Genomic DNA, 20418 nt, shown 5'->3' on the forward strand with positions numbered 1-20418 from the left:
TTGCTCTGGTGAGAGAACTCAGCAGCAGGCAGAAGAGGACAAAGGCATGATGCATATTCAGTGAGTAATGCACTTATAAGTTTCTTTAAATATAAAACATATTGAAGATAATAATACTCTATTTCTAGCTAAGGTTATAGTCTTGTCTTCTCATGAGAGTAAATATCCTTGAGGACAGGTACCACCTCTGTTCAAAATTGATCCTTCCCAACCCCCACTTCCACACTACCCCATACATTTGTAGGCAGGCACTAGATTGAGCTCAATAAATGTTTTGAGGAGTAACAGAGTTATCACAACAGCTTCAGTTAAACTTAGAGCTATTTCTACTTCTCTGATGAGTGTCATTTTTTGTTCTGTAGTCTCTCCCTAATGAATCCTTCTTTCTAGTAATTCTTAAAATTCTATTAGAACTCTAAAACAGTTCAAAAGAGAGCAGGCATAGGGCCATACCAGTCATTTCCAAGATAAAAATGGTCTTAGATAAGATTCTAAAGAAAGTCCACTCCTCTTTGTATGTTTCAAAATGGCTTCAAGTGTTTTGCCATTTAAGTGTGAATGTACTTGGCTTATGAAAGTAGATAGAAACTCAAAATTATTACTAATAGTGAAGTCATGACTTTTTAAGAGATTGAGACAGCAAATAAAATTGGAGAAAAATTCTTCTTTATTGAAAAATACCAGTAATACTGACAGACTTCAAAAGCAATTCACGCTTCCAGAATACAAAGTACTTAATACATATTTTCAAACCTGTTTGCATTTCAAACAAAGTTAGCGTTTTTGTAAATCAAATTTGATAACCCGACTAAAAATATTTTCCAGCTTTATTATTTAAGGAGCTGCACAACCTTTAAAGTGGGGATCAGGAGGCAGGCAGAGGCAGAGAGACAGAATGCACCCAGGACTGCGCAGCAGTCTACAGCAACATGTCCCACAACTTTGGTGCTGGAAACACAACTACTGCACAAGACAGCTGCCCTGCAGTGTCAGGATCCTGTGAAACAGCATATCAAAAGATCGCCAGCTTCTTATAATTTACACACTTTCATTTAGGATTGTTTTTGAAGAAAATCTTTAAGAATGCCATTGTAATTTAATATCCAGAACCCTGAATTTAAAAAACTAATGAAAGAAATTAACTGTTACCATCAAAATGGTTGTTGCTGAGCTGTGTGAGTAGGAATTCTATGCTTTTGTAGATGCAAGAAAATTAACACATAATGCAAGTTTAATTTGAAATCACACAAGTTCTGTATGTAGGCTCAGATAGTAGCAATGTTCACTTTTATTACTAATAGCTTAACTGAAACAGCCATCTATTCATTCCTCCAGCAGGAATAGCAGCACCAAGATCTTCTAAAATTCTTTACATATAAAGCTTAAGTCATTATCCAAGTCCCATTCTTTGCATGCTCCAATTCTTGTTATCTTATTTAACATAAAAGCAACAGGATTTGGAGAGTTACTATTTGCTGTATTAAAAGAGTTACACAGCATCTTGTACTGTCAAAAAGCAAAATACTGTGAATGGCAGCCTGTCTTCACAGCTCTAAACTTGAAGCTGCCAAACAGTCACTGCTTGTGCCAGCAGTGGTTTTCCACAGAAAAATAGCAGAAACTAAAGGAATCATGGCACAATGGATTTCTGAATTATTGTGTCTACCATTGGTCCTGGGGCTTAGTACCTTCCCCCTTGTAGACTATATCTGCTGATCATTCCAGAATCATCTTTAATGAAGGAAAGGCATCAGGTCATATAGCGGGTAATGGCTCTCAGAGCATAAAGGAGTTCTGCTTGCATCCTAGCTTCTATAAGAAGCAGATTAACATGAACCTGAATATAAAATACAGCATCATATAAGGAAGGGTTACAAGCATTCACAGTTTTTCAGTGAATCTAATGAACACATAAAATAAGTACACTTCCTACACTTCCTATGTAGTACAGAATAACTTAGCCTTGGGTTTGTTGAACAGACTATCAATTTCTCAAAACAACAGCTATCTTTTTTTTTTTTTTTTTTGATACACAGTTTCACTCTTTCCCAGGCTCAAGTGCAGTGGCATGATCTCGGCTCACTGCAATCTCCACCTCCTGGGTTCAAGTGATTCTCATGCCTCAGCCTCCCATGTAGCTGGGACTACAGGCACATGCCATCATGCCCAACAAATTTTTTGGTATTTTTAGTATCACCATGTTGGACAGGCTGGTCTTGAACTCCTGACCTGAAGTGATCCGCCTGCCTTGGCCTCCCAAAGTGCTGGGATTACAGGTGTGAGCAACCGTACCCAGCCTAATATTCTTTTTGGATAGATTGAGCTTTCATTTGTATTTTATCATATTTCTTGGAGGTCTGTTACATGTCAGAAAATCTAGACACTGTTTTATCAGAATACCAACTTCCCCTGCCAAATCATTATTCAGTAATTTCTATAAAGATGTTTCAAAGAGAACAGACACTTCTACATATACACAGCTTTTATAAAACAGTCTTTCTTCTATGTGCTGACAGCCATGCCAGCACTTCTGAAGACAGGCCACCCCACCTGTGCTCCCTGTCTTTATTCTTTTACTCTATCATCATAATGAGGTTCCCTTCTGAAGGGGTACCTGAGACAGCTGTCCTGGAATGTTTTTCTTTGGGTTGGTAGGGGTGATGGAAAAGGTTTCAGCACCATTAGGTTAGGTGAAGGAGACTACGAATCATTGCTAAGTTACAGAGTAAACAAGCCACAATAGGCACATACCTTCTCAGAGTGCTTGAACTGCCTCCAGAAGCTATCATACATTCTTTTGGTAACCTTTTCAGGAGTGCAAACAACAGTTTTGATATAAACTTTAAAGCTACGATCCAATAGCTGGTTAATTTCACCATAGTCATAATCATCATATCTGTTGAAAGACATGAGAATTATGATATTTTCAGTGTATAACCTGTTTTCATCTTACAAAAGGATACACATCAATAGTTAATGCTGTATTTTTTCTCTTTGTGTAGGCAGCTGTCCCCAAAAATGATAGAGCTTTACAACTGCAGGTAGATGAGTGAGTATAAAGGGATAAGAAACAGAGTACTTAGGGAGAGTAACATAACATTTTTTCTACTATCCAAGTATATCATTCCTGAAAGCTGACAATATTAACATAGCACTGGGTACCAAGCAATAGTGTATATCTGCAATCATGAACATGCAACCACACTGCAGAACAAATTATTATTGAGACGGAGTCTTGCCCTGTTGCCCAGGTTGGAGTGCAGTGGTGCTGTCTTGGCTTACTGCAACCTCTGCTTCCTGGGTTCAAGCGATTCTCTCGCCTCAGCCTCCCGAGAAGCTAGGATTACAGGTGTGTGCCGCCAATTTTTGTATTTTTACCCAGCCAATTTTTGTATTTTTAGTAGAGACAGGGTATCACCATATTGGCCAGGCTCATCTAAAACTCCTGACCTCAAGTGATCCACCCGCCTTGGCTTCCCAAAGTGCTGGGATTATGGGCGTGAGCCACCGCGCCTGGCTGAACAAATTCTGAAAACAGATTTTGAGTATTATCAAAATTAAGAAACAAATTAATTACATTTGTTATTGATACTAGTACTTTCTCTATATGTATAGATATCTCTATATATAGAGAAATTTACTTGTATAAATAAAAATAATTAGAATTACTTTACTCATGTTTCCAGGAGTTTCTGGGGTCAAATGAGAAAAAAGGCAGGGGCTGCAAGGAGAAGGATGGTCTATACTTAGGAGAGCCTATCCTGCTTTAAGCCAAGATGGCTGCATGCACCAGTTGTCTGTGTTGCTCCACTGGGTAATGGATTTCCAATCACATAGGCACTGAAGTCTCCTATTGAGTTTTCAGTGGAAAGGGGAGAAAGGTCTTGCAAAGCTGGTTCTACAACCATTCAGGAGGCTAAAGTCAATAGTCTGGCTACTGATTAGTGGGAAATTAGTTTAAAGTTGGTCAGATGTACTTCAAATGCCAGATCCGTTTAGAGTAGATTAAATAGGGTTTGTAGGTTTTGACCAGAGTCTCTGATAAAATGAATAGAAAGCCTGATTTTACAGCAAAAATAGTTAACTAGTAAGCACTGTAGCTCAGAGTTTGTGTGCACGTGTGAGAAGGTGGTATACAATGACTGCATTTTCAATATAACATAGTAACATGGCTGAAAACCTAACAGCAAGGACATGAAAGTTTTGCATTTTGATTAGGTATTATGAGAGCAAGTACTCCTCGGAGGGAGCCTAAGAACAGCCAGAGGGGCAACATAAGGGTACTGATTTCCAAGGAGGTAGAAACATAAATGTATCAGGAGATAGATTATATGAAGAGAAAAGATATTAAAGGTTGAGTTCAGTGACAAACTTTGTTCTAGGACCAGCTTGCTTGTCCTCCCTTTCCTGGAGGCAGCTGTCATTCAATTCCTGTCAAGGTCCCTAATTCTCCCTCCTGCCTAGCTAGGAAAGAGGAAAAAAAATAAGCTGCAATAAAGTGGTTCTTTGAAACATAAATAGCATAAAAATAAGTTATTGGGGAGGGGATGGGTTTTGATTATGTGTGTGTCTATGTGCATGTGCGCTCCAAGCACTTGAATAATTTGGTCCAGAGGAAAACATCTCTTTATAAACACAGAAAGAAGACTAACCTTATTCCAAACATGCAGTGAATATAGTTCCAAATTGCCCGTCTAAGCATTGAGGTATCAACATCTTTGTGCATTGCCATTGTATTATAAGTAAGATTGTAAGCAATGTGAAATTTTTCATCAATCAACTGTCCCACATCTGGATAAAGGCGATTTACCAAAGAATAACCATGATCTTCCCAGCAATAGTCCTAAATACAGGGAATAGAACAAATGTGAATAAATGTGGTCAAGTACAGTTCTATATCTACAGCTCTGTAGTATGGTAAAAATCATTGTCATTTGGCTGACAATCCAACTGGCTTTCATCCCTAACTCCCAGCTTCATTTGCACTCCAATCTTTTTTCAATTCCCATACTGCAACATGCAAAAGGTTGTGTTTTATAACTCAGTGAGTTTAAAAACTAATAGTCTCAAAAAAATAAAACTAATAGTCTCTTCCCCTTACACATCGGCCTTTATCTCTTTCACTCTCTCTCCACTCAGCCCCCAGATGTCACCAGCTTGGGAGTCCCCTCTCCTTTTCCACTGCTGCAGCCATTCAAATGGTCTTCAAATTATGAGTGTGTGTGTGTTTTAAGAGACAAGGTTTTACTCTGTTGTCCAGGCTAGAGTGCAATGGTATGATCACAGCTCATTGCAGCCTCCAACTCCTGGGCTCAAGCGATCCTCCTTGCCTCAGCCTCCTGAGTAACTGGAACTACAGGCACAGGCCACCTTGCTTGGCTACTTTTAAAAATTATTGTAGAGATAGGGTCTTGTTTTGCTGCCCATGCTAGTCTTGAATGCTTGGCCTCAGTGATTTTCCCATCTTGGTCTCTCAAAGTGCTGGGATTACACGTGGGAGCCACCAGATCTGGCCAAATTTTGTGAATTTTTAATTCAACACATCTATCACCCATTCCTTCTCCTACCCGCACTTCTGCCTTTTAGCCCTATTAACTGAGTCTCCTAATTAGTTTTCCTATATTAAATCTCCTTGCCTCCTTTCTTTCCACCTGAAACAAAACTTAATAAGCCCCTACTTCTTTGTTGCTTTCCTAAAAACACCTCTTTGATAGTATACCATCACACTGGTGAAAGCCTACAAACCCCACATAATCTAATGTAAACTGCTTTGGCATTTAAGGCACACCTAACAAATTTTAAACATACACCACTAATCAGAAGTAGGAATCTTTAGCTTGAAGCTCTCAGCAGCCAGCCAATCTCTTTATAATTCCTTCCTTCACTCTATCCCTCAACCTAAGCTTAATTATTGTCTAGTCTCCTCTACTTACAATACCCTTTTTACCATCCAAATTCTTCAAATCCTAATGTCCCTCCATAAAAAATTTCCAGCCCACATGATGTCTTCAATTTCTAATCTATTGTATAATAATTCTATAACTCTTCCTTGTGCCTAAATTTTGCCCCTTAGTTTATTTATTTTTATTTTTTGAGACAGGATCCCACTCTGTCACCCAGGCTGGAGTGCAATGGCTCCATCACAGCTCACTGCAGCCTCGACCTTCCAGGCTCATGTGATTTTCCCACCTCAGCCTCCTAGGTAGATGGGACCACAGGTACATGCCACCAAACCTAGCTAATTTTATTTTATTTTTTATTTTTATTTTTTTTGTGGAGACAGGGTTTCCCCTTGTTGGCCAGGCTGGTCGTGGAACGCCTCAGCTTAGGCAATCCACCTGCCTCAGCCTCCCAAGGCGCTGCGACCACAGGCGGGAGCCATTGTGCCAGGCCCCTTAAGTTTCTTGAGCAAAGAAACAAAATCTTACGGTTCTCAAATTTCTAGTCAATCATGTGCATACAAGTTGCAATTTTACCTGGACACGAAATGTTGGAACATGCATCCCATGTCTAGAGAAATCTTTATAGCCATAACTAGTATCCTCAAAATGACGAGATACATCTCTTGCTGGTGTAACTTCTTCATCATCTGGGAAAAAAGGCCATTGAAAGGTTTTTAAAAATAGGATGCTAGTTAAAATTGATTTTACCCAAAGTAAGTAAAAATGGCATAACTCTTTCTCTGATACGGAGTAACCAATATCAACCAAAGTAGTCTTACAATTATACAAAGTAGTTTACTTGCTAATAAATAGAATGTAGTAAAAGGAGATTCTCTGTTATAAAATGAAAACTCATAGTTGAATTCTCTATGCCTTTTATTGCCTCTTTCATAGACGCTTTCTCTCTCCTCCCATTCCAATTTATATGTATTAGGTTCGACTTATTCAAAGTATGAACATACTTTTGGCTAATTTTTAAGATAACTATAAAAATCAGCTATGCTCCAAAATTTAGCACTTAGATTACTTTTGTTGAATATTAATGACATATAATATGTAACATGATCAAAGAAAGAAATCCCATGGGTTAACATTTTTACAGTGCTGCCTGCACTGTGCCTAAGACTTTCTGGACTATCATCATGTTTAGGAGTTGATGAGATTATAGTTTCATTTAAGTGTAGCATTAGATGACAACTCTACATCTTTAGGCATGGAAACAAAAATTTTTCCTGGAAGAAAAAAAAGTGAACATCCAACCTCCATTTGAACAAATTTGATTGTTTCTTTGCTATTAAGAAACTCGGTGCTCTTTCTCCCACTCTATTATATTGTCAAAATACATCTGGAGACACTTTATCAACTTTTTCTCCTTTAAATTACCTGGTTTATATATTATCTCCTGTAGCCTACATATAGATAAAGGTTAAACATAGAGGATTTAGGTTGTTGGTAATTTAATAAATATCTCCTTTTCACAAATCATATAATTTTTGTTGTTTTTTTAGAGATGGGAGTCTTGCTATGTTGCCCAAACCAGTCTGGAATGCCTGGCTTCAAGGTGATCCTCCCACCTCAGCTTCTTGAGTAGCCGGTACTACAGGTACAAACTGCTGTGCCCAAAAAAATCACAAAATTTTAACGCTGGAAGCAGTCTTGGGACTATTTCCTCATATTAAAGAAGAGAAGCGTGGGCAATGTAGCAAGACTCCATCTCTAAAAAAAAATTTAAAAATTAACTAGGTGTGGTGGCATGTGTCTGTAGTCCTAGCTACTCAGGAAGCTGAGGCAGGATGATCACTTGAGCCTAGGAGTCTGAGGTTACAGTGAACTACAATCACGCCACTGCACTCCAGCCTGGCAACAAAGCAAGACCCTGTTTCTTAAAAAAAAAAAAAAAAAAAAAAAAAAAGAGAGAGAAAAAAGAGGGCACTCATATGTTAAGTGACTTAGCCAAGTTCACAAAGCTTATTAGAAGTAATTTTAGTGCCAGAATCCAAATTAAATGTCCTCCCCCTTAGTCTAGGCTGTTTTCACTTATGAGCTTTTCTTAGTTGCTTGCTTTAAAAATTATTTGTAAATAAGAATACCTATGCAACAGTCTCTCTAAAAGGAAGGACATATTTAGATTGATGATTTAAAAGTTATTTAAATTCTCTAAATAAAAAGTTGAGTTTGCAATAATTATATTGACTATATAATGGTTGTTCTTACCTGAAGAGAAGACAAACATACTCTCTCTTTTTTCTATTTCAAAACGTGAAGCCATCTCTTCCTGACTTGCCTCTTCTTCATCTCGACATTCCTGTAACTGCCTCATCTTTTCCATGAGGGCTTCAACCTCAAAGAAAGAATCACTTACCTGAAGAAAAAATACAATTAATGTTACATGTGGCAGACATAGAATATGTATGAATTATCTTTTAAGTCTGTCTCATAAGAATTTATATCTTTTTTTTTTTTTTTGAGACAGAGTCTTGCTCTGTTGCCCAGGCTGGAGTGCAGTGGCATGATCTTGGCTCACTGCAAGCTCCGTCTCCTGGGTTCACGCCATTCTGCCTCAGCCTCCCGCGTAGCTGGGACTACAGGTGCCCGCCACCATGCCTGGCTAATTTTTTGTGTTTTTTAGTAGAGATGGGGTTTCACCCTGTTAGCCAGGATGGTCTCGATCTCCTGACCTTGTGATCTGCCTGCCTCGGCCTTCCAAAGTGCTGGGATTACAGGCGTAAGCCACTGTACCTGGCCAGAATTTATATCTTAGTAGAATATTGGGAAAATATTCTTATAATTTTAATGTACATGAATGAATAAAAAACTATTTTGGCCTATTAGGAATACAGACATGCAGATTTTAAAATATAAGGAAAAAATGATTTTAAGAACACATTCTAATGCTTTTACCTTATAAAATTAGCAATAATGTCATTACTATTTATACTGTTTTAAACTACTTGTCAATTTAAAACAGAACTGCATAAGATAACTTCTACTTGCTTAATCTTTAAATAAGATACACAAAGTATAAGTGATTTTGCATCAACTGTGTACACTGGGCATACATATTGTTAATGTGTCTATCATCTTTAATAATTAGCTCTATTTCTACAATTTACCAATTAAACGTGAAAGATGTCTTTACATGGCTGGAGTTGGCCACCTGACCTCTGCAAATGGATCTGGCAGCTGTCACTTGCTGGGATGACTACAGCAGTGTCACACATAGAGTAATGGGTCTGACAAAGGACTGGCCAAGTGGTTTTGTACTAGTAAAACCGGTTATACTTCTATACTCTGCTGCATTCTTGCTACACAAGCTAGATCAAATCTATGCAATTTATATCTTTCTTATAAAATGAATATATTAAGAAGTCCCGGTTGGGCTAGTGGCTCATGCCTGTAATCCCAGCATTTTGGGAGACCAAGGCAGGAGAATCGCTTGAGCCCAGGAGGAGTTCAAGGCTGCAGTGAGCTGTGATTGTGCCACTATTTTCCAGCCTGGACAACAGAGAGAGACTTTGTCTCAAAAAGAGAGAAAAAAGTCTTAATCTCAAATCTCAATGTATACATACAAAATTAATGTTTCCCCCCTTATAAATTTATTTTGCCAGGAATGTTTTTAAGACCTCTATCTTCCATTCTTCCTGGCTTCCACCCATTGATCCTTCAGGTAGTAGCTTACATCCTTCTAAACACCGTCATTTACCCCACAAGCTCCAATTATTCTAACACAACCCTCTCCTCTTTCCTTCAGAGGATCGATCACAATTTATAATTGTTATTTGCATGATATTGATTTAATGCAGGCTCCCTTCCCAGACCAAACCTTCATAAAGGTAGGAAATCTGTTTGATTTACTTGTACATATCCCAAGCCTAGCATAGTACCTGGTACATAGTAGATATTCAAGAAATACTTGCTGGAGAATGATTGTCAGGGTAATTCTATATTAAGAGACAATCTATATCACTTGTGCTTTACATTTTCTTTTGATCCAAACAGTTATACTGAAATGCCCAGTATTAAGCCCTTTCTCTAAGAGTTTCATGATGGCAAGTGTTTCTATGACGATACTAAAGATTCTTCTGGTGCATGCATGCATTTTCCCCATAGTTATTCCTGACAGAGAGTCAGTAACCAAATAAAAAATGAGCTGAAAAGGATTAGGTTTCATGATAGGATGACTCAAAGTTTAAAAAAGGTCTCTGTCAACTCACATTATCTCTCACTATTTTGTTTACCTGTTCTCCTCTTAAAGAGCCCAAATTTTAAGTATTCTTAGGAAAGATAATTCTTGATAAATTATATTGAAATAAGAGGGAAAGGAAACAAAGTAGGTTTCTTTGTTCCTTCACTGATCTGCCAAAGTTGTTAGGATTAAAAAAAAAAATACGGCATTTCATTTTAATATTAAAATGTTAAAACTGTGTAAGAAAACTCTTTTTTTTCCCCCCTTTATAAATTACCCAGTCTTGGGTATGTCTTTATTAGCAGCATGAGAACAGAATAATACACCAATACTTAGAAGCAACCAATGTGTCCTTCAGTAGCTACTGGAATAAAGAAATGTTGGTACATCCAGAAAATGAAAAATTATTCAGTGCTAAAAAGAAATTAGGTATCAAGCCATGAACAGACATGGAAGAAATTTAAATGCATATTACTAAGTGAAAGAAGCCAATCTGAAAAGGCTACGTACTGTATGATTCCAACTATATAACATTCTGGAAAAGGCAAAACTATGGAGACAGTAAAAAAATGAGTAAGTAGTTTCCAGGGTTGGGAGGGAGGGAAAATTCTTGTTTGTTTGTTACCATTTGTATCTGAAGAGCTGAGTCAGATACTGGATATGTACCTAAAGAACAAGCCATAACAGCTCACTGTCAAAGTGTCATCAATGTGGGCCATAAACCTTCTAAAAGTATCCAACTTCCTGGGAATACGAAGCTTATCTATTAGAGAAATAAAAATTATCTTCTTTCACTATTCATTCTTTTAATAGAAGGAGAACTAGAAACAATCAAATACTTTTTTCTTTAGCCTTGTACTAAATTATTGGTAGCAAGGACAAGAATCCATCTCCTAGCATTCTAGCAACTGAATACTCTCTCTTGGATCCTCTTCTGACTGCCAAGCTTTGAAAAATAATCAGTGGCCATATGCAAGCCTATAACATGAATCTAGGCAGCTCAAAGGAGGGTGAAACTGATGGTCTTTGGCAGTCCTATGATCAACCTTGGGAAAATTATTCTTTCTTGTGCTAATTTCACCATATGTAAATGCTACCTCTTATTTAGCACCTGACAAATGCTAAGTGCTGTACTTGGCCTTTTACTTCTTTCAAGACATTTCATTTAAACCTCACAATAACTTTGTGTTTTACTTTTATTTAGATATGAAAGAACTGAGATTCAGTAACTTGACCGAAGTCAAATATATAAATTAAAGGCAATTCAACCTGTCAAATCTATTTCAAAGGGATAATATAACTCAGAAAATGCATGTAAAGCATTCAGATGGCTGTGGTACTGCTTCTAAAATTTATTTTTGAAGCGTAAAATAAACCTTGCTTTTTCGCTACAACAAAAGAATGTAGGAGGAGATTTTGATTCATCATATATAGGAATTAAAATTTGCTTATAAAAAACTGAACTTGCTCTGTTTCAAAGGAGTAACAAAACTGAGAATATATAAAAGCCAGGAAGAGAAGGAATAGAGGTGAAAGCATTTTAACACATTTACATTCACCTGATATCACCTTCTATATTGGTGCAAAGTTAAACATGAAAAATTTTGAAGAGAGAAATTTCTAGATCAAAGTTGATTAAATCTTCTGAAAGATAAAAAATTAAGAAGCCAGACTATTTTGTGCAAAAGAGAAGAATGTGATTGGCACAAAAAGTCTCCACCACCAGGCCACACTATTTTCAGCCTTCCCTCATGTCACTGTAGTAGCCAATCAATATTATTTGGTCCTGACAGGACACATGCTGTTGGCTCCTGATCCTAAAATTATCTAAGTGTAAACTCCTAGAGGGTCTTAACAGTTTTGTACATCACTTTTGTAAAATGTTGTATATCACCTAGACTAGTGATGAGCATGTGAGGCAGTCAATAAAACCCTACTGAATGAATAGATATAGGGGCCCGATATCTCCACAGTCTTAACAGGGTGGGTTTTTCTAAGAAGCCAACTGAAGAAATAATATAACAGCAATTATTGTGATTAGTTTTATGACAATCTCATGACAAATAATACTTACAGAAACATTTTCTGCTGAGTTGACCGGCATCTCATCCACACTGTGATTGCCATTTGTAATGTCACAGATGCAGTAGTTGCTAACAGAAGGAGGTCTGAATGTGTGGCCACCATCACAATGAATTTCTGGACTGATTCCACAGCCAAATGTGAATGAGGCAAGAGAATGATAGTGTGTGAGTAAAACTACTGCATGTACCAATTCCGCAAGGGACCAGCTGTGCTCTTCAGCTTTTAAAAGTCCCTTAGGGGGAAAAAGAAAAGAATATATTTTTGTACTGGGGTGTGGTAAAAGTATACAGTTCATTTAGTATTTAATTTATTGAAAACATGAGTCAGCCTAGCATAAAATTATTTGAAACATGTAGAACCCAGAATTTGCTAATTTTTATGAATATGCATTCACAAATAGAACTTAACATAATCTGTTAAGACATTGACTATTATTTTGATTTTCTGAAATACTGACTTAAAATGTAAGAGAATACATTTTACTTAAAAGTGGTTGCTGTATTTCAGATGCTGGATTATGAATGAATTACTGTGTTGTTAGTTCAAAATCTCAAAGCAAATGTAATAAATTTGTGTTTAAAAGTAGAAGCTGCTGTGTGAAATGCCTGTGCTTTATTATAAGGCCTCCTCAAGGAATTTTTAAGATAGTGGCTTGAACAACTTGACTAAATATTCCTAAATCATCAAAAAGTTATACGTAAATTCTATAATTCTTCTATTCAATTCTGTGTCACTTCTGCTTCATTATCTATTTTGTGTTACTTGACAATATATAATAGGCATTGTATTAATATATTCAAATCTTATATCTTCTTGATAATATCTTTAATTATCTAATAGTCTCTATTCTATGAAATAGACAAGACCAAAAGATGCATCTCTAAGAATTTATAGTGCATGGTAAACAATTTTAGAAAACATCAATCTACTTTTACTCTATTACCTCTATTAATAAATAGAACCAGAACTAGCTTAACATGGCATTTAAAACATAACATAAAGATGCACAACAATGAGATGCCACTTCACACTTATCAGAATGGCTGAAATCCAAAACACTGACACCAATGCTGGCCAAGATGTGGGGCAACAGGAATGCTGCTTCATTGCTGGTGGGAATGCAAACTGATACCGCCCTTTGGAAGAGTTTTACAGTTTCTTACGAAGGTAAACGTAGGCTTACCATATTATCCACAAATCGCACACCTAATTATTTATCCAAATGAGGTGAAAGCTTTTGTCGACAAAAAACAAAAAACAAAAACCTATACATGAATGTTTACAGCAGCTTTATCCGTAATTGCCCCAAATTGGCAGTAACCCAGATGTCCTTCAATAGGTGAATGGATAAACAAACTATGGCATAACTATACAATAGAGAATTATTCAGTGATAAAAAGAAATGAACTATCAAGTCATGAAAAAGCATGAAGAAGCCTTAAATGGATGTTGCTAGATGAAAGAAGCCAGTCTGAAAAGCTACATACTTTTATATGATTCCAACTGTATGACATTCTGGAAAAGGCAAAACTATATAGAAACAACAAAAAGATGAGTGGTTGCAGGGGTTTAGGGGAAGGGGAAAGGGATGAACAGGTGGAACCCAGGGCATTTTTAGGGCACTATTCCATATGATACTGTAATGGATGCGTGACATTAGGCATTTGTCAAAATGTGTAGAATGATACAATGCAAAGACTGAACCCTAATGTGAACTACAGAGTTACTAGTAATATATCAGTTACAGCAAATGTACCACAGAAATGCTGTAACAGAAGAAAATGTGCATCTGTGGGAAGAGATTCGGGGGTAGAAAATAGGAACTCTCTGTACTTTCTGTGCAGTTTTTCTCTAATCCTAAAACTGCTCTAAAAATGTCTGAAATGACTCCCAAGATATATTACCCCACTGCTTACCTCAATGTGTTCTTTGGTAATAAGCCAAGGTCTATGGGCTAACACTTTGTTAAGTTCTCCTAAATTCTGTAGTTTTTGAGGAGCATTCTCTAAACCATTGAGCCACTTGGGGTCCCCACCAACATGAAGAAAATCATTTACATGCAGGTTCACTAAGTAGGAGCACTGATGTCTTGCCGCAGCCTTCAAACAAAAAAGATTAATTATAAACATTAAAACCTTGAACTACATATCCTTTTTACAACATGCAAAAGAGCTAATTAAGTTTATTAGTATGTTTTCAAATTTTCCATAAACTACAGAAATGCAGTTTTTATATAAACATTTTAAAAATTCAAATACAGTAAGAACCTTAGAAATATTCCAAGAACAAACAAAATATCTGATGAAAGTATTTGAACTTTAGACATTTTATCTATATACTTTCAGAACTTCAGATTAAGAAGAAACTTCAATTAAGGTGCCAATCATAAAATAATGGAATATTATTTACATCTTGAACAGGAAGCACCACTTATGTCAATGTGAACTATTTATAATAATGAAACAGAACTTGTGTTCTACTTATTTAATGAATAATGGTTCTCAGCAATGTATAAATACTTGTTTCTTTTTGTTATACTTGAGAGCATACTTATTTAAAAATAGGAAAAACAGAGATTGTGCAACAGGAATCATATTATATATCATAATCTAAGTATTTATCCCTGTGTTTAAAGCATTAACTGTCTCTTAAAGAGATTAATAAAAATAGGCAAAAAGAATTTTTCACTGAATGTTTACAAACCATTATTCCAATGTAGTGACGATAATGTAGGGGTAACGGCCCATCCATTTGCAGTAGATAGTGTTGAGTTTTTAAGAAACTTTCTAAATATTGTGGGTGGAAAACCATCACTAATGTAATGTTATCCAAACGGCCCAAAGCAGCAAAAGAATCTGCAAATAAAGCATGCATCTGTGCGTCTTCACTCCCCACTTGGAGGATCTGTATAAATGAGAGAAAAACCATGGTTACTGAAATTGTAAATTGGTGTTAAGGGAAGAAAATATACATGGGCTACACGCTAAATATCATTTAGAAGCAGATTAAATGTGGCTTAAGAAAGAGGGGTTACAAATTTAAAATCAACTGGTTGAAAGATATAGAAGAATAAACAGTTACATATTATATAGTAGGGGATAAACAACAAAGGCTGAACATTAAAGGCCATCGAGATAGGCTGCTTGCAGAGTTGGCCAGAATCCAGATAAAGAAGCAGATTTAGATTATCAAATTTGCAGAGCTTGCAAACAGACACTAAAGCCTTTCTTTACAAAACCGCCTACTCTCACTCAATTTAAGGAGAACTAAAATTAACTAATAGCATACAGTCCTTATGAAAATAAAGAATAGATGCTTTTATACATATATAGAATTAAAGATCCAATCTAGCACTGATATCAGCCTGTGGAGACGGTCAAGACTAAGTAACTCAGGTTATAAGCAGATGGAATATCACTGGTCAAAAACAAATCTTGGCTTTACTTGATTAAATATGGGTGTTAAAAATACATCATGAAATACTAGAAATCAACACAAGTACAACAGCTTTTTATTCCCACAGATTCACTGCCAAAGCATGATTAACTGCAACCAACTCTGACTAAAACATGTTGTTGACCAACAGTTCTTCAGATGCCAAGATGTGGGTCAGGAAAGCTCTTCCTTAAAAGCATACAGTTCACTATGTACTTTCACAAACAATGTTACCTCCTTTTCTGGGATGAATCTGCTTGGTCCCTGTCCTAGTGGTCGAGGAATTCTAATGCCAAGTTCCTAGAAAAGAAAATTACACCATCTCAGGCCTTTGGCAGTAAACAAAATGAACTGAGGCTAAAGGAATGGGAGGGAAAAACAACCAGTCGAACAGAGACAGGCTTGTTTTGATGGTTTGTTTTCATGGCTGTATATACATACCAACTCTTCTGTTAGCATTGCATAGCTAACAACAGCTTATAATACAACTCTGACTAAAAACAATAAAACCTGTTTCACTAAAACCAGAGTTTTGCATAAAGTACTTGGCAGAGGCCGGGCGCGGTGGCTCACGCTTGTAATCCCAGCACTTTGGGAGGCCGAGGCGGGCGGATCACGGGGTCAGGAGATCGAGACCACAGTGAAACCCCGTCTCTACTAAAAATACAAAAAATTAGCCGGGCGTGGTGGCGGACGCCTGTAGTCCCAGCTACTCGGAGAGGCTGAGGCAGGAGAATGGCATGAACCTGGGAGGCGGAGCTTGCAGTGAGCCGAGATTGTGCCACTGCACTCCAGCCTGGGTGACAGAGCGAGACTCCGTCTCAAAAAAAAAAAAAAAAAAAAAGTACTTGGCAGAAAGTCTAGAACAGAAAGTTCAGCACATAGCAGCCAACCCTGTGGATCATCAGTGATACAAAATAAGACCAGTGTGTTTGTACATCTAAAACTCAACCAACCCAAATATCCCTGTGCATCGTCAGAAAATGAAAAAGCAGTACTTCCACCTAGGTGTCTTAAACTAGAAAAAGTGTAATTATTATTACATCTAAAACAACACCTCATGGTTAGAATGTAAATTTATGAAAAATAAAAACTAAATTCACAAGAGACAGCACTACAGGGCATGTTTTCTCTGTGGTTAAATAATTTTAGAGAAACTCATTTTGTTTGTAAGTTTGCCTTAAATTAAGTTTTTTTTATTTACAGGATGTCATCAACCTTGCCCATATTATATTTTAGAGCAGCTCAAATAATGGAGAAATAGCTTTCTGACATTTGACACAGTGACTCTAGAATCCTGTACCTTATGTGATGGTGTAGTATGGTTAACAAGTACTGAAAATCTGTTAGGGTTTCCTTTCCCTCCCTCACCCTCCCCATATAGTGTGCTTACAGAAACAAAACCAAAATAATATATTTCAACTTTTTGTTGTTGTTTTGAGGCCCATGTCCTATGTAGTGTCATTTAAAAAATTTTTTAGAATTTATACAATTAAAGATTAACCCCTTCACTCATATATATTATATATATAATTAAATACTCATATAATTCTACTCTCTCCTTACTACTTTTAAAAGTTCTTCATGATATAAACCAGATATTTTCCTTTTAAAGAAAAAAAGTGGGGATGGGGTGGGGGTGGGTACACAGAGAGAAGGACATGTGGCAGCAATCCAAGAAATCTGGTCCCAGCAAATGAAAATCTTTACAGCAGAACAGGCTTTTAAAAATTAAGCAGGAAGGACAAAAGTGAAGGTAATCTTTATTAGGAGACATCAAGATTCAAAGTAGTTTATATTTGCCAACAGAATTCATAAAATAATATTTAAATAAAATAATCTTATACTGGAGGTTAGTGACTTCTCCCTGGTTAGTCCATCCTTATACTGAAGATAGTAATGCTTTAACATTATACCCCTCATTAGAGGAGGCACTTAATTCACTGGTCTGGCCACGTGTGTCTCAATTTTAACATCCTGTAATGAATGCCAGAGGACATTCCTGTTATTCAATATATAATTTTGGCACCAATAGCAGCCATTTATATACAATGATGACTCTTAGCTTTTCTAACTGCTGAATTTCTGATCCAATTACATACATTTGAAACAATACCTATTGGACAAAACTAAGGCTAAAATTAACATCCCCTCTGATTTCTTTAATCTTGAAAACTGTCTTATTTAAACAAAATGCATTTTAGGAAAATGCCTGTTTCAAGGGTTTATTACTGTTTTATAACTAAGAGATTTGGGACGTTAGTATATGAAAAGGTGTCATTTCAAATGGGGGAAAATGAATTATTCAACAAATAATCTTGGGACAACTGGATAGCCATTCAGAAAAAAAGTGAAGCTGGAACACTATAACATGCTTTACCCCACAATAAATCAGAGTTAAATGTAACAAAAAAATGAAAACTTAGAAAAAAAGCAAAAAACATTATAGTACTAGAAGAAAACACTCATGGAGTGCAGCAGGCCTAAGAATACCACAAAAGTCGTAAAATATAAGATTGATAAATTTAATGACATAAAAATAAAGACTTTCACATGGGAAAAATAAATATATACAAAGTCAAAAGTAAACAGAAAGCTAGGAATTATATTTGCCACTCAAATAACAAAGGGCTAAATTTTAAAGAAAGACTACTATAAATCAATAAGAAAATCCTTTTTTTTTTTTGAGACGGAGTCTCGCTCTGTCACCCAGGTTGGAGTGCACTGGCACGATCTTGGCTCACTGCAGCCTCCGCCTCTTGGGTTCAAGCGATTCTCCTGTCTCCCGAGTAGCTAGGACCACAGGCATGTGCCACCACACCTGGCTAATTTTTTGTATTTTTAGTAGAGACAGGGTTTCACCATGTTAGCCAGGATGGTCTCAATCTCCTGACCTCGTGATCCACCTGCCTCGGCCTCCCAAAGTGCTAGGATTACAGGTGTGAGCCACCGCGCCCGACCAACAATCGTATTTTAAAAATGAGCAAACAACATGGACAGTTCAAGGAAAAGAAAATACAAATGGTTGAAAAATGCTTGACACTCAAAATAAAACAACTGCAAGTTAACTATGCTGAGATACTATCTTCCTCCAAAAAGATTGCTTAAGATCAAAAAGTTTGATCACAGGCTGTATTGGGTAGAGAAACAGTCATTAATTGTTTATACATTGCAGATGAGAGTGTTTTGAAGTATGAGAAAAAACAGTATAGAGTATATATTACTACAACCGCTAGGAAGGGCAATTTGTAATAGTGATCAAAATTAAAAAGTCCCATAGCCTTTGAATCAACAATTCCATCCTAAGTGTTAACCTATAGATGTGCTCACATTTGTGAAATGCCATATGTAAAAGGATAATCACTGCAACATTGTTTCTAACAGTACAAGGTTGAAAACAATCTCAGTGTTCATCAATAGAAGGCTGTTTGAATAAGGTTCAGCATGACCATATAATAGAGTAGCATGCAGTCTTTAGAAAGAATGAAGCACTTCTACATGAGTTGACTTTAAAAGCTCTTCAAGTTATATTATGATAACGGGGAAGGGGAGAAGAAGCAAAGTGCAGAATATGTATATATTATCTGTAAGCAGGAAAAAAAAACAACCTCACCGATTCAATTTCTAGGCCTTTATCTTACAAATACATTAGCAGCATGTAACGTAGTTACCTTTTTTAAAATGTGGCCAGATTGACAGCACATAGGTTTAGAAACAAAGAGGTATACAAATTATATTATTCTGGTTTTATTTCTCTACCAAATATATAGTTTATATGCCAAATTATTATAAAACAATAGGTTTACAATTCCAAGAAGGTGGCTATGAATGCTTGAGAAACAGAGTATTTCCTATATTTATGGCAAGGGTTCTATGTAATTCTTGTCTTTGTAAGTCCATCCCTATTGCCAAATTTAGTGAGCATACTGATAACACTGTCTCCCCTCTTCCTTAGCCTCCAAATTGAAGAGTCCTAATCTGTAAAATAGGGATGATGACAAAATAATAATACCATCAATCCCAACTACGTGGGATTATAATCTATATTATAAACTATAGAATATTTTACAAATTATACAAACATTGAGTCTTTTGTTATAGATTCTAGTCTTAGGTATAAGGTCTAACAGATTTGGCTAATTTCTCAGAAGTAGCAGAGGAAGACAGGGTAAAGTGGGGTTGCTAGACTGTGGCTGGCACCCTAACACTAGTCAATGATATCTGAGAACCAAATTGCCTTTTAGTTTTCTGCTTATTTCTTGAATAACATTGAAAAAGCAACTAGGGCTCATGATAATAAATAGCAATAGCAGCAGCAGCAGCTAACACAAGTATTTATGAGCTGAGCACTGTTTTAAATTATACTACCGGTAAACAAAGAACATGAGTCTATGATACTAAAGTTTAGAAAGAGTATTTGGTGTTCTACAATATTCATGAAAACGTCAAGAGTCTTAGATTAATCCTTACCTTAATCTATGAAGCAGGTACTATTATTATCTCCATTTAGCATAACTGATGAAAGCCCTGAGATTTTTTTAATTTTTAAAATTATACTTTAAGTTCTAGGGTACATGGGCACCATGTGCAGGTTTGTTACATATGTATGCATGTGCCATGTTGGTTTGCTGCACCCATTAACTCGTCATTTACATTAGGTATATCTCCTAATGCTATCCCTCCCCCCACCCTCTACCCCACGACAGGCCCTGGTATGTGATGTTCCCCACCCTGTGTCCAAGGAAAGCCCTGAGATTTGAATCCAAGTAT

At 36.6% G+C, this 20418-nt stretch overlaps 1 protein-coding gene across 5 annotated transcripts in view; it reads right to left on the bottom strand.

Annotated features, from left to right (window-relative positions):
• SESN1 (sestrin 1) overlaps nucleotides 1-20418 on the bottom strand; it is a 124810-nt gene that overhangs the window by 17312 nt on the left and 87080 nt on the right. For 2 of the 5 annotated variants that reach the window (XM_055260836.2, XM_055260855.2), the window contains exons 2-10: nucleotides 15883-15948; nucleotides 14917-15117; nucleotides 14130-14312; nucleotides 12203-12445; nucleotides 8157-8304; nucleotides 6477-6589; nucleotides 4653-4843; nucleotides 2752-2896; nucleotides 650-1837 (exon numbers count right to left, since the gene is read on the bottom strand). In XM_055260836.2, the coding sequence (XP_055116811.1) occupies nucleotides 1751-1837; nucleotides 2752-2896; nucleotides 4653-4843; nucleotides 6477-6589; nucleotides 8157-8304; nucleotides 12203-12445; nucleotides 14130-14312; nucleotides 14917-15117; nucleotides 15883-15948 (1377 nt within the window). In that variant the 3' untranslated portion in view covers nucleotides 650-1750. Of the gene's footprint in view, nucleotides 1-649; nucleotides 1838-2751; nucleotides 2897-4652; nucleotides 4844-6476; nucleotides 6590-8156; nucleotides 8305-12202; nucleotides 12446-14129; nucleotides 14313-14916; nucleotides 15118-15882; nucleotides 15949-20418 lie in introns of those variants that run through there. The other 3 variants (XM_063630677.1, XM_063630682.1, XM_055260847.2) reach the window with 2 other exon arrangements.

Source organism: Symphalangus syndactylus, chromosome 2 (genome assembly GCF_028878055.3).
Source record: "Symphalangus syndactylus isolate Jambi chromosome 2, NHGRI_mSymSyn1-v2.1_pri, whole genome shotgun sequence".
Lineage (NCBI taxonomy): Eukaryota > Metazoa > Chordata > Mammalia > Primates > Hylobatidae > Symphalangus > Symphalangus syndactylus.